Here is a 27,750-nt window from a genome sequence, read left to right on the forward strand (position 1 = left end):
ACAATTCAAGACTTCTGTCATTTATTTTTTTAGATTGTCATTTATTTGATTTAAACTCAACATTTAAAACTTTAAACTCAGAGAAAAAAACAAACGGAGACCATTTGTAAGCCTATTTTAAGTAGTTTCTATCATCACCCTTAGAGGGCGATGCTTATACGTCCCCTTCATTCACACATCGAATCTTTTATTGTGAAAACCGGAAGCGTGTCTTAACCCGGAAGTAGTGTTTGTTTTATTGTGGGAAGTTTTCCGTCTGAAGAACGACACAGATTTAACTTAGAGAGGAAAAGTGTGAAATCGGGACGGTAAGAGGTTTTTTAGAGGTTCACTTAATTAAAATATAAAAATAGAGTTCAGTTTAAAGACGGAAAAGAGAATTAATGACGTTTAAACGCGCGAGGAGCTAGAGTTAGCCTGCTGTGGCTAACTTTAGCTCCTCCAAACACACATGGAGATCAAACAGGGACCTTTATCAGGCAATTTGAGGCGTTAATAATGTTAATTATGCCTGATTCGATAATGTTGTTCACGATATTTATTTCCCGTATTACTTTTATAAGTTAATTCATCGCTGCTTCACATTGTGATCGCTGAAAGTTAACTCGACCTGTTCGCGTCAGACTAATCCAATCTCAGTTTAACCTGTAAGCTAAACCTACACAGATACTTTGTATCGTCTTTAAAGTCTTATTTTTGAAAGCTTTAATGAAAATTTAAGGGTCTTTGTGTTGTTTTCTTTCTTTCTTCTGGTTTTCGGGTTATTAATAGAGAAATCACTATTTAGATTATTTCTTATCAGGCATTAAAACCGTGTTTCATCGCAAAAAAAGTGATAAATTTGAAGCAAATGTTTGTATTCCTCTCATATTTTATTGGTGATTAACTGTCACTGTTGTTTCCACACGTTTAGTAAACTGAATACTCCATAGACCTGCCCTCTTGGTTTAATAAACTCCATGCTTCATCATTAATTGACCTGAAAGTTATTTATAGATTGATAATTGATCAGTGATGAGTGTCTTTACTCTTATGTATAATCTTGTGTGATCCGTGTCCTTTCATGTCTTTTATGTCTTTTATTTTTTTTAATTTTTGTTTTTATATATATATTTTTTATGACTCTTATTTGTTTCTATGTGTTATTTAAATTGTTTTTTTTCTTTCATTGATATTCTTACATGTTATTTTAACTGTGCAGCACTTTGGTGAACCTCAATGTTTTTTAAAATGTGCTATATAAATAAAGTGGATTGGATTTGATTATTTTTGAGCTGCATGTCAAACTTTAAACACATCCTTAAGTGTGTTAAGTGTAAAAACAAAACTTTACTTCAAAGTAAAAATTATTCCATACATAGGAAGTGAATACTTGATGTACAAAGCTGCGTTTTTTTACTTCTAATGTGATGTTTTGCTTCCTGTAAGACAACAATGTGATGAGGTTTATGCCTTCAAATGATTATTCAGGCAGATAAAGCTCCTGCTAATTATGAGTCACCCTCAGATTTACTCAAACCAGTTAAATTAAAGAAAAAAGATTGTTGGATTTGGATGTTGGAGGATTTTGGATGTGTGTTGTGTCCATATTGTGCAGCTCATTAACCTTTATGTGTGAGTGACCTGTGATGGTTGCTGTGATCATTTATCTGAGCTGTGACTGTGTTTTTAGGTATGGACTCTCCAGGCAGAAGTCGGAGCCCGAGCCCCGCTCAGAAAGAACCCAGTGGTGAGGAAACATCTGTTTCCATCATATGTTGTTGTTTTTATTTTGCTGTAGGCTGATTCTCTTCTTCCAGCCCAGCTTCCTCTCTGTCTCTAACTGTTTATCGCTCTCTGTCTCCAGGACCTTCAGAAGACGACTCGAGTCCAGCGGCAGAGAAGCCCCAAGAACCCGTCGCAGCGGAGAAAAGCCCCGCAGAGAGGCCGTCCCCTCAGGCCAGCCCTGCAGACCGCCCCTCCTCCAGGAGCCCGGCTTCCAGTGCCGCCTCCAGCAGCTCAGAAGACAGCAGCAGCAGTGATGATGACGAAGACAACGGGGCGCTGAGGAAGATTAGGAGCAGCGTGGCTCAGATCAAAGTAAGCGACGACACTCCCTGGTGTCAGGGCCGTGTGATTGGTTTTCCTCCTTTCAGTGTGGCTGTAACAGAGCAGGCCTGGATCTGTACGCACAGGAAAGGATTTATATTCATGATGCAGAGCAGCAGCTGGGAGCAGATCTGTAGGAGCAGGAAATGTGTGTGTAGTGTTTACCGCAGGCTGTGCGAGGCAACCCGGGTTTTCCTCTCCTCCAGGGGGATCCCGAGGCAGAGGAGATCAGCATATTCAAGGTTTACCTCAGGCTCTTCTTTCAGTTACATCAGAATATACATCTTCAGTTTCTGTTCCTCCTGTCAGCGTGAAGCTGCAGAAAAGAGTTTCATCGTGATACATCTTATTTCCTCTGAAGCAAAGTGTAGGAACGTGGATGTTTGGTTTTAAAGCAGTGTGTGCGTTTCCTCCTCCGGTGCTCTGGAGAGTTTCCTCCTTTTCCTCAACCTTTGATCTCAGCCTGAACTCTGCTCGGCCTCCGCTTCATGTTTAATCTCAGATGATTGATTCATTTTCTGATCATGTCTCATTTTTCTGTGTGAGCTTCTCGCTCTGTGAGCTCCGATTTTAGAGATTTCTTTCCTCATTAAACATTTAGTGGTTCTGCAGATCTGATCTCACAGATCTGGTCCGTCAGCAGTTTTGGTTTCTGTGGTATGAAGAAATAAGATGTTTGTGAGACGGACTTTCTGAACACAGGGATCATATCTTAAGACTGAGTGTTTTCAGAGTGACAGGAGCTCAAACAGGAGAGCGCTGCGTGTCTGTTACTGTCACCACAAAGTCCCCGGGTACTGACGGGCTCTTTGATGAAGTCAAACTGATGTTTTTTCAGTCTGTAAATCTGACACTGTGTTTTTTTTTCTTTAGAGATCAAAATCCAAGTCCCAAGAGAGAGACAGATCCAGGTCCAGAGACCGAGAAAGATCCGGGTCAGGATCCAGAGAGCGCGACAGATCACGATCCAAAGGAAGAGGCCGGTCGGGTTCAAGAGACAGATCCAGATCCAGGTCTAGATCTAGAGGACGAGACAGGTCGGGGTCAAGAGGACGGGACAGAGACAGATCAAGGTCAAGGTCCAGGTCAAGAGACCGGGACCGCTACAACAGGGGGCGCTATAACAGGTAACAGAAAGGAACAGCACGGCTACGTGTTTAGACCTTTATTGCCAAACGAATCAGACTTCCTACATGAGTTTCCAGGACCTCTGTCTCATTTTATCGTGATAAAAAATTACTTTGAAACCAATTTAAAAATGTTAAAAAAAAAATCCTTTTTAAATATTTTTTTCTTTTTCTTTTTTTTCTTTTTATACATATTTTTTCTATTTAAATATTTTTTTCTTTTTAATTTTTTTTCTTTTCAAATATATACCTTTCCTTTTATTTTTTTCTTTTTAAATATTTTTTCTTCTAAATTGTTTTTCTTTTTTATTTTTTTTCTCTTTTTAAAGATTTTTTTTCTTTTTAAAGATTTTTTTATTGGAGACACAATAAAAAGACACACAATGGTATAAAATCAAAATATACCAAAGTCTCTTATTTTATTTTATTTTTCCTTTAACAAAACCAGAAACATTGTCTCTGCTGTCAAAGGAAATTATAAATAATAAAATTAAGTTAACACAAAAAATAATTAATAGATTGTTCTAGATTAAAAAGAAGTTATTAAAAACAAGTAAATAAATCAAAGTTAATTAATTATTTATTTTCTGATTTGAAAAAATTCACATTTACTGAAACTTCACGAAGAAGTTTCCAAAACTGCCAAATTTTATTTTTTTATATTTTTGATTTGTATTTTTTTTTTTTTAAAAGGGTTATTAAACATCTTGGTTCCAAAAAATTTGAATTTGTTTTTTGACGGGTCAGTCTTTACAGGGTGAAACTTATATTATTTGATCTTATTCTCCAAAGAAATCCTCTGAGACAAAAAACTTCACTTACATATTATAAAGTTTTTACCGATCTCTCTCTTTCTGCCGCTCACAGAGATCGCTACGATGATCGCAGAGACGACAGAGGAGGACGCTACGACAGGCGACGGGACGCAGACCCTGACTTTGATCGCAGGAGGCACGGCCGCTGGGCCTCTCCTCCACGAGAGGAGGAGGCAGAGAAAAACGAAGAGCCGCCGGTGAAGAAGAAGAAAGAGGAGATCGACCCCATCCTGACCAGGACGGGAGGAGCTTACATCCCGCCCGCCAAGCTGCGCATGATGCAGCAGCAGATCACAGACAAGAGCAGGTCAGACGGGGCGGGGTCGTCTCTCAGCGGGTTTAAAATCATGTTTTTCATTTACATGGTTCTGAGTCTGCTGGTTTGATCTGTGCTCTGCAGCCTGGCCTATCAGAGGATGAGCTGGGAGGCTCTGAAGAAATCCATCAACGGTCTCATCAACAAAGTCAACGTCTCCAACATGGTGCACATCATCCAGGAGCTGCTGCAGGAGAACATCGTCAGGGGGAGGTGAGCAGGAACTTCTCTGTCCAAACATTTGTTCATGATGAAAAACAACGATCCTCTAATTGACCCACCTTCTCCATCTCCGTCTCCATCTCTCAGGGGTCTGCTGGCTCGCTCCGTGCTGCAGGCTCAGGCGGCGTCTCCCATCTTTACTCACGTCTACGCCGCTGTCGTCGCCATCATCAACTCAAAGTTCCCACAGATTGGAGAGCTGATCCTCAAACGCCTCATCCTGAACTTCAGGAAAAGCTATCGCCGCAACCTCAAGGTATCCGCCGCTCCGTCTGTCTGAATATTTAATCTGTAGGCTGTCATGTCGATTAAATCTGGTCTGTCTTTTGTTTTTCAGCAACAGTGCCTGACAGCCTCCAAGTTCGTGGCTCATCTCATCAACCAGAACGTGGTGAGTCCTGAAGTCTGAGTCGATTTTTAAAATGTTCACCCCTCGTCGATGCCCTCCTCTGAAGAGTCGTGTCTGTGTGTCTCTCTCCTCCTCAGGCGCACGAGGTTTTGTGTCTGGAGATGCTCACTCTGCTGCTGGAGCGTCCGACTGACGACAGCGTGGAGGTCGCCATCGCCTTCCTGAAGGAGTGTGGCCTCAAACTGACCGAGGTGTCGCCGCGAGGAATCAACGGTACAGATCGAATCACTCACAAAGAGGAATATTTCATCATTCTTTTGGTAAAGAATGAATCCCAGATTTACTTCTTCCTGCGTCTCCTCTCAGCCATTTTCGAGCGTCTCAGGAACGTCCTCCACGAGTCGAGCATCGATAAGAGAGTCCAGTACATGATCGAGGTGATGTTCGCCATCAGGAAAGACGGTTTCAAAGACCACCCTGTGATCCCAGATGGTCTGGACCTGGTGGACGAGGAGGACCAGTTCACCCACATGCTGCCTCTGGACGACGAGTACAACCCTGAGGACATCATGAGTAAGACCCAACGAGACGTCGCTCTGATGCTCTGAGTGTTTAAATACTCAATATGTTCATGTAACCTTCATGTGTGTGTTCAATCAGACGTGTTCAAGTTGGATCCTGACTTCCTGGAAAACGAGGAGAAATATAAAGCCATCAAAAAAGGTGAGAACGAGCGAAACACAACGACACACACACACACCGTCACCATCCAATCAGCTGACATGTCATTAACCAGCTGTCACCTCCTGACAGAAATCCTGGACGAGGGCAGCAGCGACTCAGGAGAGGATGGAGACGGGAGTGATGATGATGAAGATGAAGAGGAGGAGAATGAGGCAGAGGATGAAGGTGAGAAGAGAGATTGTGACGTTTTGGTCAGATTTTTTGTCTGTTCAAACAAAGAGGGCGTACAGGATGTTTCATAAAAACCTTGAACTGGTTTTCAACCACTATTGTACATATAAATATATAATATTAATACAAAATGTACAAAGAAGAATAAAAAATATATCGCATTTATGTAAAGTAAGATAAAAAAATGTAAAAAGAAACACTAAATATTACAGAAATAAAAAAGTAGAGCTGAAGTAGTAAGACAAAAAAGATAAATTAATGAAAAAAAAAAAAATAATAATACTAAAATGATAAAAATAAAATTAAAAAAATATATAAAATACCATTTTAATAGTAATAAAAAACGTAAAGTTGTAAGAAAAAAAAATGTAAAGAAGAGAATATATGATAAAAAATAATAAAGAAGATTAAAAAATATATACACATTTATGTTAAATAAAATAAAAAAATAACTAACACACTAAATATAACAAAAATAAAAAAGTAGAGCTGAAGTAGTAAGACAAAAAATTTAATAAATCATTGAAAATAAAATAAAAAAATAATAATAAAATGCTTAAAATAAAATAAAAACATTTAATATATGATAGTGATAGTAATTAAAACATATAAAGAAGAATAAAAATATAGACACATTTATGTTAAATAAAAATAAATAAAAATGAAGTTTTAAGAAATAAAATAAAATAATGAAAAGAAAATATAAAAAGTATACAATAAAATGAAATTATAATATTAAAAACTGTTGTACAGAGAATAATAAAAAGTATATATACATATTTATGTTGAATAAAATAAAATAATAAAAATAAAATGTTCTGATGCCTAAAATCTGCTTTCCTAGTAAACTATCAGAATAAAAACACTGAAATACAAATTATCTTCACACATTTTTTTAATTTGAAGCCACAGTTATCTCGGTTTCAATTCGCAAAGTTAATTCTTTAAAGATTTACTGGATTAAAAGAGCTTAAAGAAGGCAGCAGCTGTTAATGTGAAGCACAATAAAAACTTAAAGATGAGGACAAAAAAGTTTCTGATGCTTAAGAAAGAAAATAAAACTCATTCAGTGAAAAACAGGAATGAAAAAACGTTTCTTCAGAGATTTTGGTCTCCGCCAGCAGGGGGAGACAGTTTTCACGCTGTGGTTAGAAAAGGAGGGAAAGTCCAGTTTGAAGCCTGAGACACAGGAATGATTAACCTCTGAGTGCTCAGTTTTCTGATTTAAGATGGATTTTAATCTGGATTAAGATTATTTTTGGTGTTAAAGCTTTTTTTGAATAACACGTAAACATCAGATCACCTTAAAGTCTGTGTGTGTGTGTGTGTTTCTAGATGAAAAGGTCACCATCTTTGATAAGACGGAGGTCAACCTGGTGGCGTTCAGAAGAACCATCTACCTCGCTATACAGTCCAGGTACACACACACACACACACTCCCTCACACACACACACACTTATTCTAAACACACTCACACACTCACACAGGCAGTGAGTCAGCCGTCTCTCTGGATTTTGGCAGTTATTTACAGCTCCTTCTATATTTGAGGGGCTTGGACTCGTATTTAAAGCGGTGTTTAAAGCTGTGTGTGTGTGTGTGTGTAACAGAGTGTGTGTGTGTGTGTGTTCAGCCTAGTTACCATGGTTTCACTGAAGAACAGTTCACAGGTTTGGAGAACGAGATGAAACACTGAAACAGATTGAGAGGAATGAAAATAAACACACACACACTCCTAAACACACACACACACACACACACACACACACTCTTTCATGCTTGAACTGATTGACGTTTATTGATCCGTTATTTCTCTGACTGTCTCGATTGACTCCGCCCACAGTTTGGATTTTGAGGAGTGCGCTCACAAACTGATCAAGATGGACTTCCCTGACAGCCAGACGGTGAGTTCACACACACACACACACACACACACACACACACACACACACACACACGTATTAATGAGGATAATGTTTTCCACCTCAGAGGACTTTTTGTCTCCTCTGAGGCTCAGCCTGGAAACAACAGCGACTCTGAAGTGAGGATGAATAAAACACGCCGGCGTTTAATTGGAAGCCGTTCTTACACTCACTCGAGCGTTGAAATAATTAATCAAGCAGACGTGCATTATGGGAAACTTCAGGATGTGTGTGTTTCTGAGCAGAAAGGTGTGTTTTCTTTCACTTCGCAGCAGATTGTTGAGGGTAGAGCAGATTTTCTTGCAGCGTCACGTCTGCGCCGTCGTATCGTCACCACCTGTTCACGCCCGTAACTTTTAGCAGAGGACAAAGGGATTAAAGTGACATGAATCTTAATCGTAGCGGAGTGTGTTTACACGAAGAGCGTCCTGGTGTGTGTGTACGAACAGCACCTGTGTGTGTGTGTTTATGAGGTCAGAGCAGACGACCCTGTCAGACCTGGTTTCATCAGCATCAGGACTGAATCACTCAACACAACAGCTGGAACGACAACACACACACACACACACACTCATCCTGTGACACACCCAATCACTGCCACGCTCACACACACGCACACACACACACACACACACACACACACACACACACACACACACACACACACTCATACAGACTCTGAGTTCTCACATCATCATGAAGCAGTGAGTGTCTCATGCTAATAAACAGCAGGACGATGATGATGATGATGATGATGATGATGAAGAGTAACTGACCTCGACTCTGTTTACCGTCACGTTGGCTGACAGACCCAACATCGCTCTGAGCCGAGAGCTTTGAGACGTTTCCCAGGTGTCACATTCCCTCTGTTTAACATGTTAGCTTAGCGTGTTAGCTTAGCATGTTAGCCGCTAAGTTTGGCTGACTGCCTCTGGGGTAATTAGTTTCTTGTTTATAACCACATTCACCAAAACACCACAACGAGTCTGTGGTACCGAGATCCTGTCACTCTTCAAATAGTTCCCAGAGTAGGGGTCAGGAACCTTTATGGGGTCATAAAGCACTATATAGGAGGATCAGGAACCACTTTCCAAAATAAAAAACTGCTTATTTCATTCCAGTGTTGTAAAATATTAACACAAGCAGAGGTTGAATTTGATCTAAAATCATGTAAACTAAAAATATTTATCTGTTCTCCACATTTCTTTGTTGAAGACTCTCGAGGAGACTAAAGCCCCGTTTTCACCAAGTGCTCCAGTACGGATCAGTACACTTTGGTACGGTTTGGATCAGTAACGCTTGATCCTGTTTGTGTTTCCACAACCAACTGTGACCTTCTTGGTAGGCGGCGTGTAAGCTGGATGCTTATAGCGACGTCAGCTACGTGATAGTGTGACGCCGTAGCAGCGCAACACAGAAAATAACTTTATTGTCATTGTAACAAGTACAACAAAATTGAAGTCACAGCATCAATCAAGAAAACCAAAGTAAGAAAGTGTATAGAAAGTGCAAAAAGCTCCATAAGAAACTAGATGCTGACAGCTTGTCCATCATTGTCCAGTCAGCCAGCCTCCACCTCCACAGGGTCCAGGACTGAGCTTCTTCAGCAGTCTGTTCAGTCTCTGTCTCCTGGATCCTGTCTGCTCACAGCAGGTGAAGCTCTTCACATGTGGCCTTGGTGTCTGCTGTTAGCTCTGTTAGCCATATCTGTGAATAGCATGATGCTACTCTGCCCTCTGGTATTCCCTCTGTTGCTGGGTTAGCACAGCTAGCTCGTCCATCGTTATTGGAGATAGATCTTACGTTCCCAATAACGATGGATGGAAGGACAGGTCCATGTCGTCACTTCTTAGCTCACACCTGAGAACCAGCACGTCGTCCTCACCTCCTTCTCCTCGCCTTGTGGGAAACATCTGGCCTAGCACCAGTTAGCATTAACATGCTACAGGCTGCTAACAGCTGATTTCACATGTAAACAATGCAGCCATGGTTACATGTAGGATCTCCAGACAAACACAGGAGAAAAAATAATAAAAATATCACTGAAGACACAAAAAGTTTGGTGTCCATGACCAACAAATGAACCATACAAAGTAATGATCCACTCCAAATACAGAGATGACGAAAAAGAGACGAAAAAATTACAAGAAACGGACAAAGAGGAGAGAGCTGCTGCAACAGGCAGCCGTAGCCAACAGGGCGGCGCCTAGCAACTTCTTTTGATACATAAAAATTCAATCCACACACTGACAGATCGTTTTGATCAAAGACAGCTCAGTCACTCTGACATCAAGTCCAAAATAAACACAAGCAGCTCTGAGTTTACAATTTGTTTTTAACAAATTAACAATAGTGAAAAATTAAACTATCAACTGTCAGAGTTTTAGTAAAAATAAACTGAAGTGCAAAATAAAACAGTTTTAACTGTTAATGCTCCCTGGTTCATTCATGTTGTCGGAACAGGAGCTGACCGTAGCCTGTATATAGAGACGACAGCGTGGCTCTGTCATTTACCATTCTAGCAGTTGTGAATCTGAGTGGAGCTGGGTGACAAAAATAATATTTTTTTTTTCTTTGGAGAGTCTAATCACTTCCTGACTCTACCTCCAGACATATTTTACAATCCCCGAAAAAAATACACTGAACGTCAGCTGTCAATCATCGTTAAACGTTACGTAAAGCCTCATTTTTAACCTCGTATAACTAATGAAAACAAAACTTTTCAGAAAAAAGAGGACTTGGATATAAGACAGCCAAATGATATCTTCAAATCACCACAACAATCAGACGTGAGAAACATTTCTTCCAGGAGTATTAATTATTTAAAGTTTGACCACAGCCCATCTGGAATGACTGGGGAGATGGATTTTTAAACCTATACTGCAGCCAGCCACCAGGGGGAGCAGTTTTTGTGGAGACCTCAGTTCAAGATGAGCAAGATGACGTCCATTTTTTTTACACTCTATGGAGCTGACACACATTTGCGGTGGTGTCAAACTTGAACAAACCATCCATGAAGCGTGTTTCAGAGTCCTGCTGAAGAAGATTCGTATCTGAGACCCTGTGAAGTCCGACTGTTCAGGAAACAGCGCTTTAAAGAGAGACGTCTCTGCTTTAAGATGTTTTCTGGGAAAGGTCACAGAGGTCAGCGTATGAGCGTGTTTCTGTGAAACATGAGACGCTGCCATCACATGTGTCATTCCAGCTGCTTCCCACACGTCACACGCTCCAAACGGCGTCCAGAGCTGAGAGATGGAGGTGGACTCTATCTCAGGTTTAACGACTGGGTTTATATCTTCAGTTTTAACTTCAGCCTGTTTGACGCTCGTCTGTAAACGTCGGCTCAGACCTGACGAGCGAAACGTGAACTTTAACTTTTACACTTCCTGTTTTAATGAGACGTTTGATGTGTGTGTGAACAGAAAGAGCTGTGCAACATGATCCTGGACTGCTGCGCTCAACAGAGGACCTACGAGAAGTTCTTCGGTCTCCTGGCCGGGGTGAGACACACACACACACACACACACACACACACACACAGATAGCATAAATCTCATCATGAGAGGAAGGATAGATTTCTTTGGCTGCTGATCAGACCATTCTTCTGCGTTGTTCCTGTGGGTGGTCCTGTGGCTCGTCCAAAAACATTTTGTTTGATTTTTATTGAACTTTCAGTTTTTCCTCTCGGCTGTAACGTTAATGAAAAGCTGCCAAACAGAGGAACGTCATTCTGCCTCTCTGTAAACCTCCAATCAGAGGCTGGGAACAATAGCACGCAGAGATTAGTCACTGAGGAGTGAGCACAGACGATAACTGTTAAAATAAGACTGAGGCTGACGCCCGCTCTCTGAGTTTAGGAGAGGAGAGCTATAAGCAGCCGTGCTGTTAGACCTTATATAATCCATCTTCACTTACACACACTGACTGCTCCACGTGGGAGGAGTCACAGTTCGCCTTTTAACCGGCGTCTGTACCGTGGGAATGTGTCGGTGTCAGGCCGAGGAGGCGTCTGTGCTGCGACTTCTTATTTTTAGAGTTTTCTCAGTTTGAACTTTTAATTTCTCTGATTGTTCACGAGTCAGCGAGTCGCTCTGACCTGCTGACATCATCAGGATACCAGGAAGTAAGTCACACACGGTCACCACATCGAAGGCACAAGTTAACACTTTGTGTGTGTGTGTGTGTGTGTGTGTGTGTGTGTGTGTTTGCAGAGATTCTGCCTGCTGAAGAAGGAGTACATGGAGAGTTTCGAGGGGATTTTTGCCGAGCAGTACGACACGATCCATCGACTAGAGACCAACAAACTGAGAAACGTGGCTCGACTGTTCGCTCACCTGCTCTACACCGACTCTGTGCCGTGGAGTGTAAGGACACACACACACACACACACACACTCATAACCCCTTTTCCACTTGTGCACGTTCGATTATGGTGCTGGTGCTGAGCTGGTTCTGATCACGTTCTTTCTAAAAACCAGTTTTGTTTTCAGCAAAGAGCCAAACTCGGGACAGATCTCTGCTGTTCGTGACCCAGAGGGCAGAGTATAGAATAGAATAGAATAGAATGGTTCTTCATGACCACCGTAGTGGAATTTTTATTTTGTGATCAATTATTTATCAGTTTTTTTCCCCAACAGTTTTGGCCCAACACAACATAGATCGTGATACTTTCCGACCCCCCATCCTTCCCGCCCCAAATTGCCGTGCACATGGAGCCGAAGTCTTAGGAAACAAGAGTGTCTTGCCTCTTAAATCCGTTAAATAAGTAGTACACCAAGTAGAAGAGACAAAACAGAAAATAAATAAATGAAGTTAATAACACACACACAAAAATAAATAAATAAATAAGTAAATAAAAAAATAATAATAAAGAAATAAAGAAACCTTTAGTTTCAATTATTCTTTTAGCTTTATTTCTTCTCAGTTTACCTCATTTATGTTAAAATGCAAACTACATCTGTCAAAGGTTGGCTGCTGACAACAGCTTAAAGTCGCGATTAGGTCTTGAGACTTTTTGTAAGGTTTTTAAAAAAGTCTTTAAAAAGTATTGAAGTTAACCTCAGGATTTAAGCACATACCCTGATCATGTAGATAAGATAGATAACATGAGTCTGTTTAGTCTGCTGGATGAAATAATCAGGTACAGACCTGATCTGTGACAGACGAGGCGCTGCTGCTTTCATTTCTCCCCCAGTTCAAATATTAAACGAGTAAGCTCCAAAAAAACAGACGAATCTGTCAGCATCTTTCCTCTTTAAGAACGACTGTTTCCCACTGATCGTTGGTCACTGTTGCCCCCGCCCCCTGACATAATCAGTGCTTGTCTCTGGGCCAGCAAAGAGTTGATGCTAGCTATGAACCAGTTTTTTGTCAATATTTTATTTATTGGTGGGTTTATTTGTACAATACAAATAAACAAGGACAACAAAGAGTTTCAGCCTACGTCAGCTTTGTCCAAGTATCATTTCTGTGATCCATTTCTGAAAAGAAGGAGGGGAAGACAACTTCCTGTCTGTCGAATTGAGTTTCTTACAGTCATTCCTTGTGCTAACACCTCAGGCGTGAAGGAAAGTCCCAAAGAATCAGAGCTTAGTCAGGAACCAGCACCAGTTTGGTTGAAAAGGGGAAACACACACACTCTGGGCCATAAACCCAATCTAGTTACTAACTCACAGCAGATTTCCCTCATTCCTGTCTGTCTCTGCTGTGTGTCGTGAATTCCCCGTGAGCAGGTGTTGGAGTGTATCCGGATGAGTGAGGAGACGACGACGTCCTCCAGCAGGATCTTCGTGAAGATCCTTTTCCAGGAGCTCTGTGCCTACATGGGTCTCCCCAGACTCAACCAGAGACTTAAAGACCAGTGAGAACAGCCGCACACACATTTCTGAGTTTTTAATGTCACATTTTTTAGAATGCTTAATAATACACCAAACATAAAGTCAGTTATTTAAAGGATAATGTCCAATCAGGTGTCTGTAATCAGAAATGAATGGACTTGGTGGAAGTACTTCCACCAAGTCCATTCATTTCCAATAATTGACGTCTTGAAGAGGATTGGAAATGAATCAATTATTAATAAGTAAATGTTGTTTTTTTTAACCATTTTTTAACCGTTGCCAAGGTAACAGGCTCTTGCCACAGAACTTGCAGCTCATTGGCCGCAGCTTTTACATCAGGCCTAATCAGTGGAGGGAAGTGAGATGGTCGCTTAACGTTATGTTACGTGATACAAAACAATACTCCTCTTACTGCCTGCATGCGTCCAGAGGATGATGGGAAATTTTATTTCAAAGGATCAGAGTCCACAGATAGTTTCCTAAAAAAAATTTTATTGCAAAAATATTATCCACCATTCACTCTGATCATTAAAAAACCTGTGATATATCGAGTGTTAATGCAGTGTTTCTCAATGTGGGGTCTGTGAACCATAGTTTGGGGGTCAGTGGAATAATTTACAAACAAATGTTAAAGTCCATTAAATCAGTGGTTCTCAAACTTTTTTTCATGTGATGTATTTATTTTTATTTTATTTTATTTAGTATTACTGGGCCAGAAAGAATATAAGTGTGATACTGAAAATATTTTTTTGTGCCATCCAATTACCCCTGATTGTTACTGTACAGTACACCCAGCCTAAAACTACAAAAAAAAACAAACAAACATAAAAAAAGTAGTAAAAAAAAATGACGGCACGCACGACTAACTTCCTCCAAATGTATTTTCTGGACCTTTTACATTTCTAATTGAGAACCCCTGGTTTAGACTAATCAGGCTGTTTGACGGGAACTTTTTTATAGGTGTCTTACACCACTTTTTAAAAGACACCCTGCAGCCAATCAGAGTAGAGTATTCACCCAGACTGTGGTATAAAAACAGTAATTGAAAAATGTGAAGTAAAGTGTGTGTTTGTGTGTGTTTGTGTGTGTTTCAGGACACTGCAGCCGTTCTTTGAAGGTTTGTTTCCACGTGACAACCCGAGAAACACTCGCTTCGCCATCAACTTCTTCACCTCTATCGGACTGGGAGGGCTGACGTAAGACACACACACACACCGCACACACACACACACACACACACCCACACACACAGCTGTGATATTAAATAAAGCATGTTTAATATGAAGTCGATATATAAAAGTGAATCTAAATGTTTCTTGTTTCTGTCGTTTTTTCAGAGACGAGTTGAGGGAACACTTGAAAAATGCTCCAAAGATGATCATGACCCAGAACCAGGAGGTGGAATCCTCTGACTCCTCTTCCTCATCATCCTCCTCATCCTCTTCTGACTCCTCCTCCTCGGACTCCTCCAGCGACTCAGATTCAGACTCCTCAGACTCCTCCTCCTCCAGCAGCAGCTCAGGTACGCAGCTTCCTTCTCCTTCAAACTTTAACGTCAGCTTTCGTTGATCTGAACCTGAGCCATCACTTTTCTTTCTCCGTCCAGACTCCGACTCCAAACACAGGAAGAAGAAGAGGAGGAAGGAGCAGAGTGAGGAGAAGAAGAAGACGACGAAGAAGAGGGAGAAGGTCAAGAAGAAGAAAGCGTCAGACAGAAAGCGAGCAGGGAGGAAGAGCGATGACGAAGACGACAGTGACGAGGAGAGCAAGAGGAGGAAGGACAGGAAGGGCCGTGCACGTGAGGGAGAGGAGCGCGAGCGTGCACGTGAGGCAGAGGACAGGGAGCGTGCACGTGACGGCGCCCATCGAAACCGTCAGGACCAAAGAGCAGAGGAAGAAAAGGAGGAAGAGGAGGAGAGGAGGAGAAAAGCTGAGGTTAAAGACCGACGGAGGGACGGAGAGAGAGACAGAGGGAGGGAGAGGGAGAGGGAGCGAGGGAGGGAGAGAGACTACGAGGAGAAGAGGGAGGGGGAGAGAGAGAGGCAGAAGGATAGAGAGAGGAATAAGGAGAACAGAGACAGGAACAGGGAGAGGGAGGAGCGGAGGAGGAGGTGAAGCTCTTCATCGCTCCGTCCGGGAGCAGCAGTGATGATGATGATTGACAGACGAGTGAAGCCTTCGTCGCTCCCTGCTGTCATCCTCCTCTTCACCTCCGCCCGTCACTCGGGGTTTGGACTGGGACCCGTCTTTCCGTCTCTTCGTTTGTCTCGTCTGTTTTCTATCAACGATATTTGTTGTTAATGAAATGTGAAAAAACATTAAAGTTGCTTTAGCTGTTTTAAAATCTCTGTTTTAATTCTGTTTTCTTCAGACTAATCCCAGATTATTCACACCTTTTTTACCTCACAGGTGTAGTTAACTGCTGAACATCAGACTCAGAGGGAGAGCGTGTCCGTGGATTTTATGATGAAAACATTTTTCTCTGGTGTTTACAGCGAACAGAGCCGACGGTCTGTAATCTGTCTGTGCTCAAACTGTCAGAGGACATCGACTGACTGAGACTTCAGGTCAGAATTAGAAACATTAAGATTTTTACAGGAAACTTTGTGATTCAACCTCAACCTTCCTTTCTTTATTTATATGGAACCAAAAAAGCCTGTTAGCTTAAGCTGTTAGCATTCAAACCAAGCGCAGATAGCAAAGTTAGCACACTGTTCAGATTATTTACGCTCAAACGTTTGAAGCCTGAGAGCGCTGCCGTTCAGTTTAAGGAATCTTACGGGATTAGAGACAAACATCCTCGGAAATCTCAAACTACGGGAACAAAAAAGGAACATTTAGAATTTGATAGCTGATGGCAGACATTGCAGATACCTTGAGCATTTGTTCAAAGGTGATGGTAAGTAACATTTAATTTGTATAGACTTTTTTCCAATGGGTTAGATCTGTGTAAAACTGTTTTTCCTTTATAATTATGCTTTTTTTTAAATTGTAATACTCTGCGATGCTAAACTTGCAAGTAACTAAACTGATAGCTTCAGAACTCTGAATTCAACAGTGGAAAGTTTGCCTATGTTCCCACAGCCCCATGTTCCCAAAACCTAATGTTCCCACACCCTATGTCCCTGGAGCCCAATGTTCCCACAGCTCCATGTTCCCAAAACCCAATGTTCCCAAAGCCAAATGTTCCCACGGCCCTAATGTCTCTTCAGCCCAACGTTCCCAAAGCTTAATGTTCCTACAGCCAAATGTTCTCACACCCTCATGTTCCCAGAGCCCAATGTTCCCACAGCCCCATGTTCCCAAAGCTTAATGTTCCTACAGCCAAATGTTCCCACACCCTCATGTTCCTAGAACCCAATGTTCCCACGGCCCCACGTTCCCAAAGCTTAATGTTCCTACAGCCAGATGTTCTCACACCCTCATGTTCCTAGAGCCCAATGATCCCACGGCCCAATGTTCCCAAAGCTTAATGTTCCTATAGCCAAATGTTCCCACACTCCATGGTCCCACACCCTCATGTTCCTAGAGTCCAATGTTCCCACGGCCCCAGGTTCCCAAAGCTTAATGTTCCAACAGTTAATGTTCCCACACCCTCATGTTCCTAGAGCCCAACGTTCCCACGGCCCCACGTTCCCAAAGCTTAATGTTCCTACAGCCAAATGTTCCCAAAGCCAAATGTTCCCACACCCTCATGTTCCCACGGCCCACGTTCCCAAAGCCTAATATTCCCACAGCTAGTTGTTCCCACTGCCCCACGTTCCCAGAACTTATGTTCCCACAGCAAGTTGTTCCCACTGCCCCATTGTCCCACAGCCTAATGTTCCCACATCTTATGTTCCCACTGCCAGATGTTCCCAGAACCTAATGTTCCCACAGCCAGTTGTTCCCACTGCCCCATGTGTCCACAGCCCCATGTTCCCACATCTTATGTTCCAACAGCCCTTTGTTACAGCCCTATGTTCCCACAGCCTAATTTCCAAAAGCCACATGATCCTACAGCCCTTTGTTCCAACGTCCCCAGGTTGCTACAGTTTATGTTCCTACAGCCCCATGTTCCCAGAACCTAATGTCCCCAAAGCCAAATGTTCCCACTGCCCATGTTCCCACACCCTCATGTCCCTTCAGCCTTATGTTCCCACAGCCTAATTTCCAAAAGCCACAAGGTCCTACAGCTCTTTGTTTCAGCATCCCCAGGTTCCTTCAGCCTAATGTTCCCACAGCACCTAGTTCCTGCAGCCGTTAGTCCTACATTTCTATGATCTTTTTCCGAATCTGATTTTATTTGTGTGACCAATGGGAATTAGAGAAAGGGTCCAGGATCTATGAGCTCTTTTTTAGCCAAAAACTGTTTTGGCAGAATCAGGCTCAATTTGAAGAACAATGTGGGACCAATGGGCTTGGGAACATTGGTCTGTGGGAACCTAGAACAATGGGAAAATAGGGCTAACCCCCAACCTGGGGTTTGAATCACATGCTGTCAGAAATGTTGTAAAACTTTCAGAAACCCTATTAAAACAGATAAACATGTTTGTTTACAGGTCTCAGTCCTCCCGGGGAGGACCAGCTCTGGTTTTGCTGATGTCCTGACAGATTCTGAACTCTCAGCTCTCCTGTCCACAGCCCCTGATCTACATCACCTCCTGATGTTGAATCACTGCAGAGCAGACGCCCCACACTCAGCTGCTTCACACCAGAGAGGAGGAGTTTCTGAACAGGTAAATTAAACGACACGCCGCGTCTCTCCAGTGAGAGCAGGAGGCATCTGTCACAGCTCGTACTCACGCTGCATCTGTTCTCCCACTCCACTCTTAAAGCGTGGGCGTGACTCCAGCGCTTTAGTGAAGCTCAGATGTTTTGTGCAGATTCTGACTATAAAAACAGCTCATTTGATCTCTGAGCATGAACGCACCGTGGCTCCACAGTCAGAGTTGGCTGTCTCTACAGTCTCTCAGTGTTTTTAGCTCCTGCTTTCCTAACGAAGCTCCCCCACAGTCACCTGCTACTGAGGCTTTCTGTTTGATTAAGAAGCATCCTCTCCTCAGGCGGCTTCAGAGCCATCTACCTCCTGAAAATCCACAGGAAAACACTCACAGATGGTGCTGTTTGCCTTGAAGGTGAAACATGATGCTGCAGAGTTAAAGAGACATTACAGTAAGCAAAGATTTGGCCATTTTTAGACGGAGAGAATAAAGATGGAGTTATGTATCAACTAGCAGAGAAGAGTCTACAAATCCATGCATGTCTTCATACTTAAATGGGCTGAGAGGAGTTACTGATAGATCCTGAAAATGTCTCCTCTCTAGATTTCTGCCTGATCCTGATCCACACTTTAAAATGCAATTATCAGCACCAATAAAGGTTAATACTAAATGATTTTTCTTAACTTTCCAATCACAGACCGATGAAGAGAAGAGAGATCTGTGTTTTTCTCTGCTGAAAATGATGATGTGATTAATTTTGTAGTGATGGTGGACACTGGAGCCTAACTGTCAGACAGAAAAGGGACAGAAGAGCAGAAAAAAGGGAAACAGGAGAGAGATAGAGCACGAGCTGAAGGATAAAACACAGGCTAAAGGCTAAAATAAATACTAAAAGCTAAAACACAGGCTAAAGGCTAAAACATGATCAAAGGGCTAAAACACGGGCTATAGGCTAAAACACAAGCTAGAGGCTAAAAAACGGGCTAAAGGCTAGAACATGATCTAGAAGCTAAAACACAGACTACAGGCTAAAACACTGGCTCAAGCCTAGAAACACAGGCTAAAGGCTAGAACATGATCTAAAACACAGGCTACAGGCTAAAATTACAGGCTACAGGCTAAAAACACAGGCTAAAGGCTGAAAAAAACGGGCTAAAGGCTAAAACACAGGCAAGAGGCTAAAGGCTAAAACATGATCTAAAGGCAGAAAAACACAAGCTAGATGCAAAGCAGAGGCTTAGGGGAAGAAAATCACAAGCTAAAGGCTAAAACACAGGCTAATGGCCATAACATGACTTAAAGGCTTAAACACAGGCTACAGACAGGAAAACACAAGCTAAACGCTCAAACACAGGCTTAAGGCCATAACACAACCCAAAGGCTAAAACATGAGCTAAAGGCTTAAACACGAGCTAAGGGATAAAACACAAGCCAAAGGCTAAAACATGAGCTAAACGCTAAAAGACAAGCTGAAGACTAAGACAAAAGCCAAAGGGTAAAATAAGAGCTAAAGGCTAAAACAGGAGCCAAGACTTAAACACAAGCTAAAGGCTTAAACATGAGCTTAAGTCAAATATAGATTAAGCCGGCTACTAAACTACCGTACAAACTGACAAAAGGTGGCGCTGTAGTAAAACTGCGGTAACTTTATGTATTGAAAAGTGAAACCAATGTAGAACGCTGCAGTTCCTCAAGTGTCCACTAGAGGCTGGCTGCAAAAGTGAACAAATCCATGTAATATCTCATCAAAACGCTTTTTTTTTTTACAGTGAATGAAGCATTTTTAAAGCCTGATTTAAAGAGTTTCAGCTCTTAAACGAGTGTGAGAGTGATTGTTTTATTTTTCATTTTCCAGCAAAGAGAGAAAAATCCTCCTCAGGGTGTCAAACTAATCCCTGAAGCTGTTTCACTGACATGAAGTCAGCTGCTGCGTCTCTGTGCCGTGTCCACCGGGTTTTTATGTGTGCTCTCCTTACTGGTGTAACTGGTGTGTCTCCCAGCCCCCCCCTCCCTCTCTCTCACACACACACACACACTCAGCTGTATCCTTGCACAACCTTGATGTGATGTTCAAGGTGAGAGGGGGAGATGCCCGTGGGTGTGTGTGTGTGTGTGTGTAAGTGGGTCGTTGCAGTGCTGGATCCTGATTGGTTGGATGTCCTGAGGAGTAGAGGAACCAGATTGGTCTGCTGGAGCAGCAAACGGAGGAACAGATCCACCGGGACCTGGAAGCTGCTAGGAACTCTGGGAAACCGCAGCCGGGCCCTCTGTGGGGAGAGAGGAAGAGGAAGAGGAAGAAAAGGGGGGATGGAGGTGAGGAGTGGGGGAGAGATGAACTCCTTTTTCTGTTTCCTGTAAAGTCAAGTTCTCAAAGTGGTCAAAGACGTGAGGCTGAGACACCTTCATCGTTCCCTCAATCATCATCATCGTCATCAATCAGCTGGAGGAAGAGCTGCACAGACCGGTCCATAATTCATGGCTGATTCAGGCTTTTGATGGGATTTGTGGACAGAAAGAAAAGATATTTTATTAAAGATACTCCCCGGAGCAGAGCGGGCAGACAGAGAGGGCGAGGAGTTTCCCATCATGCTTTGGGCTGGTGGTGAAAGTGTCTGGGCGTTGGAGGGGTACAGAAGTGTCTGTCTTAGAGCGGGGGTGAGGAATGTCTCAGTGCTTTGACACCGTGTTACCTCTGTGTGTGTGTGTGAGTGTGTGTGAAGAATCTGAGGGTCAGATGAGTTCGAGGTTTAATTTCTGGCGCCCTCAAAGTCAAACTTTCAGATCATTAAGCTCCTGAAATCTTTCTGTGCAGCTACAAGGATCTGACCCAGGAAGTTTCTGACATGTTGGTGAAACTTTTATTGATTATCCTCATGTTCAGTGATTAACTTTCAGAAGGACAACCATACATCCTCTCTGTGTCAGTGTGTGTGTGAGGTATCAAACAACTCTGACTCTGTATTTTTCTTCCTGTCTGAAACATCTGTTTCTTCTTTTCTTTTTCTTGTTTTTTAATCCTTTCTTTTATTATGATTTTTTAGCTCCATACAATAGATAAAAATACAAATCATACTTGTCAATTATCTACCCGACAATAAACTATTGTATTCAACAGCAATACATATATATATATATATATATATATATATATATATATATATATATATAAAATCACAGACTCATCCTGATCTATTTTTGTGTGTGTGTTTTAGGTTCAGTAATTAAATCAGTTTAATCATTATCATACATGTAGAAAGTAATCTATATTTAATTTGAAAATATTTGTCCAATTATTTTTATATATGTATCTGTTTTTTATTTATTTATTTTTTGTTAGCACTATTATTGTTATTATTATTATATTATTCACTTAGTTTATTATTATAATTGTTGTCATTGTTATAATTTATAATTTTACTTTTTTTTTTAGTCTACTTTTTATTTTATTTTTTTTTTATTATTATTAGTTTTTTGCTTTTTTATGTTCTGATGATAATGACAAGATGTTTACAAAGTATATACACAAAAGTAAATGATACATATGTGCTTTGTCTTAAAATAAAAGAAGTTTAATCAAAAAAAAAAAAAATCACAGACTTAATAAGCTGCAAAAAAGCAAGAAAGGACCTATAAGGCATTTAGTGAGATTCATATAACCATTTTTTAAATACAGCAAAAGTAGAACAGGAACTTTAAACGTACAAAAACACACATATATCAAATGTTGGGGTAAACCTTATAGACACATAAAGTCCTCTACAGAGGGAATATAGAATAAAATTTTAAAAAAGGACACAAAAGATCTACTTTAAACAAATGATGGTCTTATTGGTGATATATATATTATCTAACTTCCATCTTTTCAAAAAAAAAATTCTTTGTTGCAGTCTCAGAGCAAAGGTAATCCTCTCTATTTTAAAATATCACAGATAAAATCAATCCATTCTTCCACAGTAGGTTTTCCAGGTTTTAACCACCTTCTAGAAATTTCTGCTGGCAGCACCAAGGATCCAAAATAAATATTTGGTCTTTAAAGGACATATCTGTTTCCATGTTGTGAAGCACTTTAAGTTTCTTAAAGTTTTTGATAAAGTTCACTCTCAGACTAACTTCATCCAGAGGAGAATTAAACTTTCTGGTTCGAGTAGAAAAGGTCAAAGTTCAGATTTCTGATCAGATTCTGTTTGAAGTTTTGTCCACTCATCGCTCTCGTGCTCTCTGCTCAGACGATTCTTCAGTCTTTGCCTTTTTTTTTATCACAGAGCTCAACTTTAAAAATGTTAACCCTTTAATTCACAGCTCCAATATATTGATATAAGAGCTCCAACAACATAAAATAAAATGTTTTTTTTCCTTGAATGAATCATTAACAGGTCAAAAACTAAATAAACTTCATAGCCTCTGCATTTAAAAAGTGGAAGTTAAAGGGTTAAATATTTACGTGACCCTCAAATATGGGGCACTGAATGTAAAATTTCACTCCTTATTTAATATAATAATATTTCAAGAAGATTTAGTTCACTTTTCTTACATTTAGTTTGTTTTTCCTTTATTTAGGACTGAAATTCATGCAAAACAAAATGTTTGATATACTTTTTAAATTAAAAAATGGATCTAAATCTAAATACTAAATTATAAAACTAAAATAAATTTCATTCAAAGAGAGTGTGTTACCATCTAATAAAGAAAACATGACACTAGTCACCCCCACCTCCTCCCCTGCTGAGCTCCCAGATGAGAAAATATACGGAAGTGCCCTTTACGGAGCCCGTCCTTGTGGTAAAACATGATTAGATGGTTTGTTGGAGAAAACGCTCTGCAGTGCCACAGATGACGCCCTTTCTGTTACAAACACTGAGCTTAATGCACTGACATGGTTACATAAAGGAAGATTTGAGGCTTATTTCCTTTTTTCTTAAAGCTGTGTGTGTGTGAGTAAATCTTTAAAGAGGGGGTTACATAAAGAGGGAAATGAGACGCTTGATCTTAAATTCATCTCTTCTTTATTCCAGCTTCTCCATCACAAAAACCAGCGTCAGATAATTTTCATCATTTCCACAGAGTCAACACTGAAACCATCACGCGCTGTCACTTCGACGTCTGGGAAACTGTGAAATGCTCCTTTAACCTGACACCACCTGAGCAGGTGAGTTTACAGTGAAAACAGAGGGAAGAGAACACACACACACACACACACACACACACACACACACACACACACACACACACACACACACACACACACACACACACACACACACAGGCCTCCTGGGAACAGTGTGTGTGAATGTGTGTGTGTTACAGTGCCAGTATTTACAGTGTTTTTAAACGAGATCTTATCCTCTTTTTGCCAAAAACAAAACCTGGACACACACACACACACACACACACACACACACACACACACACACACACACACACACACACACACACACACACACTTTTCACACACAGGCTTTCCTCATAAATCAATCCAATTCTGTTTTTTATTGGAAGCAATTTAATCCCCCCCTCCTCCTTTCTCTCTACCCCTCGCTCGCTTTGTGCCTGGCGCATGCGCACTCCCCCCGCTCCGCTCAGCGCAGCGCACGGCGCGCTCTGCTCCGCTGCTCGCTCAGAGTTGCTCCGTGTCCGGATACCTGATGGATGCGATGACCGGTGACTGATCACATGAAGCCCACGCGTGGACCTGCCGTCACAGACACACACACACCTACACACACACACACCTAGCCTGAGCATCGATCAGTGATCAGGGATCTGAAGCTGGAGGGAGTGTGTGTGAGCGGAGTTCAGCCGTTAAACCTTCAGGACTGTACTTTCTTCATCCATTCATCTCCTCCTCCTCCTCCGGTAAGTCACCTTCCTCCTCTTCTCCCTCTCTATCACCTCCTCTCCTCCTCTTCCTCCTTGTTTTGTGTTTTCTGTCTGTCAGCTGAAGGTAAAGAGGTGAAACGGAAAAGCTCAGATCCAGAAATGTCCGGAGGCGCAGCGTCCGTCTGTCCGTCTCTTTTTGTCCGGATCGCTTTGAAGCTGAAAAATTAGCTCCGACACCTCCTCAGGAGTCCATCTGTCGGTTTCTCCTCCTCCCTGATGATCGATATCACTGTTTGTCTGCACTTTCTGTTGGGTTTTCTCCTCCTCAGTTTCCAGTTTAACTCAGAGGCTCAGACACAGACAGAGGCACCGCTGACAGGTTGGAGAGAGAAAAACTGGCTGTGATGATTCCTCCTTAAACATGTTAAATAACATTCAAATAACCAGGATTTCCTTTCTTTTCTGTCAGCCTGTTTCATTTTTATTATCATAGACTTTAAAGTGTTTAGAATATCAAAGATATCATTTCATAAGTATGATACTAAAAGAAAAAAAACTTTAAATTTCAAATAATATGTGTTTACAAGTAAAAGTTGAGTAAGTTAGATACATATAAAACCATAAATGAATAAATAAAAAGTTTCCACAGGTTTAAGTTAAAGTTCACTGATTTATTCTCCTCCTCAATGAAGTGTAGAGAGTGTAAAGTCAATTAAAGACACAGGAACTGATCAGCTGCTCCATCTTTGCACATTTAACCCTTTAGTCGATAAACACCTGCTCTAACTTAAACTACGTCTAAAAAGATTAATTTATTTTCTTTTTTGTCTCTTTTATTTCCAGTTTGATTAATTTAACCCTTTAAATCAGTGTTTCTCAAATTTTTTCAGACCAAGGACACTTATTCCCCCAGAAAACTCTTGCGGACCACCACGAGCTAAATAGTCCCAGAACAACACCTCAGAGAACAAACATGAATCACACATGTTACAACTTGCTAGGGCTGCAACTAACAATTATTTTGAAAATGGATTAAAACGATTAAAAACATATATTTTATTTCTTTAATTCCCTTAATTCAGGACATTTTTTTCCAAAATAAAAAAGTTCACTCGTTTCCTCATAGTTTGCTTTTTTGTTGTTGTTTTCTTTCAGAATGAGGGAGAAAATGGACCTTAAAATCTGAGTATAACTATTACTGATACATTATTCCAAAATACTTAAAATTTCTAGTATTTAAGTACTTAAGTACTTAATTTTATCAATTTACGTAGTAGCCGAACAACTCACACCCCCACCCCTTTTTTTTTCGTGAATGATCCATTAGAAAAAGAAAATTTCCACATGGTCTTTGCGGACCACTAGGGGGCACTGGCGGACCACTAGTGGTCTGCAGACCACAATTTGAGAAACACTGCTTGAAACCCTTGAGGTCCCCCAACGAGGCGAGACTTTGATGTCACTCTGCAACAAAAAGCATAAAAATATTTTAGTTTTTACTCTGAGCCAGGACGTTAAAACCAAAACCGACTCCTTTGATCACACGTCACAAGTGTTTTATTTTATCATGACTCCAAAATGATTCAACCAGAGCTCAGGCGCAGAGATAAACTCTCATTGAATTGTCATTTTTCAAGCTCATAAAAGAGGCCGAGGCTTAAAGGGTTAATACGTATTAAACCCACGGCTGCTTAATGTCATCAATCACAGATTGATACGAGGGGTTCAAGCAGAAACGCTCTTCAGTAATCACCGCTCACAATTATTAGGATAGTTCCCCGCCCCCTACAGACGTAAGGACACAGAGCCCAGTTTAATGACAGAGCAAAGATGCTGGGTATGATCTATGTTTTATATTCTAGGTTTATGAAGCAAAGTTAAACTTATTTTTTGTTGATATTTTTGTCCCAGTTCCTCCAGGACTCTTTGGACCTGCAGAGGTCTCAGGTTTTCTCCAGTTCTTGGTTCTTAGTCTCACAGTTAGGGATGGGTACCATTCACAATTGAACCGATACGGTACTGATGCCCGGTACTTTTTTGTGTTCATGTGATAAAAAATGTCAATTTAATAAAAGTTAGTAGGAATAAAATCTCAAATTTCTTTAACTTCACATATTTATTCTTCAATTTATAACCTTGCAATGCTGTGTTCATGGCCAGCATGGAAAATTACCTACTCTTCCACTCCCTCAAAGTCACAAAGATGCATTTAGGTACCTAAACATGGAACCTTTTGTCTCACTGAAACTCTCATTTTACAGTGAATTAAGCATTTTTAAAGCCTAGTTTGAAGAGTTTCAGCTCTTAAACTAAATGAAACGTCTGAAATCTGTCCTGTAGCTTCATTTTAAGCAGACCAGTGATTGTTTTATTTTACATATTCCAGCAAAGAGAGAAAAATCCTTGTCACAGCCTTTTTAAATCTGGTCTCATTTTGCCTTTTAGAGGGTTTCAGCTGCTCAGTGGTTCAATTTGTTGTATGTCCGTGTCATGATGCCTCAAATGTTAAACATAATGACAAATCAGGATTACAAGGCAGTTTATCACCTGGACTCTTCTACTACAGAGCTAAGCTGGTGAGTTTAGGAACATACGAGTAGACCAACCCAGAAATGAAGAAGGACCTAAAACACTGACATGTAAAAAATTGCTTTACTAGTACCAAGTGCATTTGCATATAAAAGGAATCTGACTTGGTGCAACAATTGAAAAGAAACAAGGAAATAACGTGATCAGCATCTGAGCAACTACTTAAATAATACAGAATTACAAGCTATACACTGTGAAATAGAATATTGAAGAAGTTAATAAATAAAATATACAAAGATATGGAAAAATTAAAGAATATTTATAGAAAAAATAAAAGCAAAAATAATAACAATAATAATAATAATAAAAACAATGATAATAATTATTATTATCATTAGTATCACTATGATGATAATAATTAAAGTATTAATTATAATAGTAATAATAACAACAACAATAATTATAATAATAATAATAATAATAATGATGATAATAATAATACTACTAATAAAATAATAATAATACTAATAATAATGATGATGATGATAATAATAATAATAAAAATAAAAATAAAATAATAATGATATTAATAATAACAATAATAATAGTAATAATTATAATAATAATAATAACAATAATAATATTAAAAATGATAATAACAATAATAATAATAATAACAATATTATGATAATAATAATTATAACAATAATAATAATAATGAGAAACAGCGGACACGGCTGAAATTTAACTTCTAGATTTATTCATATTTTTAAATAATAGATAAAAGATGCAATCATAAATATTTTGTTAAATTTTGGGAGACCTTTCCGTCCCTCCAGACATTCAGAAACATCTTCACTGGTTTCCTTACTCATTCCTGTTTAACCCTGATAACTCTGAGTGTTTCACCTGGCTCGTGTTCACTGCTCACCTCCTGATTGGTCGATTAAACCTTTTGTTTGACCGTCTTTAATACCGTTTAAACGTCCCATCCTTTTGTGACTCTAATCTGCCGTAAGACTATTCATCCTTCCTTCAGAGCGTCTAACCTGTGGGTAGACTCTGCTCGCCGCCGGCCGTCAGACTGGGAGGACTGGTCATGTGACTACAGAA

The 27,750-nt window shown here is 40.5% G+C and overlaps 2 protein-coding genes across 3 annotated transcripts in view; both read left to right on the top strand.

The window, feature by feature from the left end:
- Positions 1-169: 169 nt before the first annotated feature.
- cwc22 (CWC22 spliceosome associated protein homolog) lies at positions 170-15,849 on the top strand. Its single transcript, XM_074695426.1, has 20 exons — positions 170-308; positions 1,673-1,729; positions 1,847-2,079; positions 2,962-3,215; positions 4,083-4,337; positions 4,431-4,559; positions 4,656-4,824; positions 4,906-4,959; positions 5,055-5,190; positions 5,284-5,490; positions 5,578-5,640; positions 5,731-5,826; positions 7,168-7,249; positions 7,674-7,734; positions 11,175-11,252; positions 11,964-12,116; positions 13,484-13,611; positions 14,683-14,784; positions 14,926-15,110; positions 15,195-15,849. The coding sequence occupies exons 2-20, from the start codon at positions 1,675-1,677 to the stop codon at positions 15,701-15,703; spliced, it is 2,949 nt and encodes a 982-aa protein (XP_074551527.1). The 5' UTR covers positions 170-308; positions 1,673-1,674; the 3' UTR covers positions 15,704-15,849.
- Positions 15,850-23,879: 8,030 nt separating this feature from the next.
- Positions 23,880-27,750, top strand: part of znf385b (zinc finger protein 385B) — a 66,919-nt gene continuing 63,048 nt past the window's right edge. The window contains exon 1 of one of the 2 annotated variants that reach the window (XM_074695420.1): positions 23,880-24,144. The gene's annotated coding sequence lies outside the window, so the exon portion shown is untranslated. The remainder of the gene's footprint in view (positions 24,145-27,750) is intronic. The other variant, XM_074695421.1, reaches the window with a different exon arrangement.

Source organism: Halichoeres trimaculatus, unplaced genomic scaffold (genome assembly GCF_033239565.1).
Source record: "Halichoeres trimaculatus isolate MK-OKI-2021-1 unplaced genomic scaffold, fHalTri1.1 fHalTri1_scaffold_19, whole genome shotgun sequence".
NCBI classification, from domain to species: domain Eukaryota; kingdom Metazoa; phylum Chordata; class Actinopteri; order Labriformes; family Labridae; genus Halichoeres; species Halichoeres trimaculatus.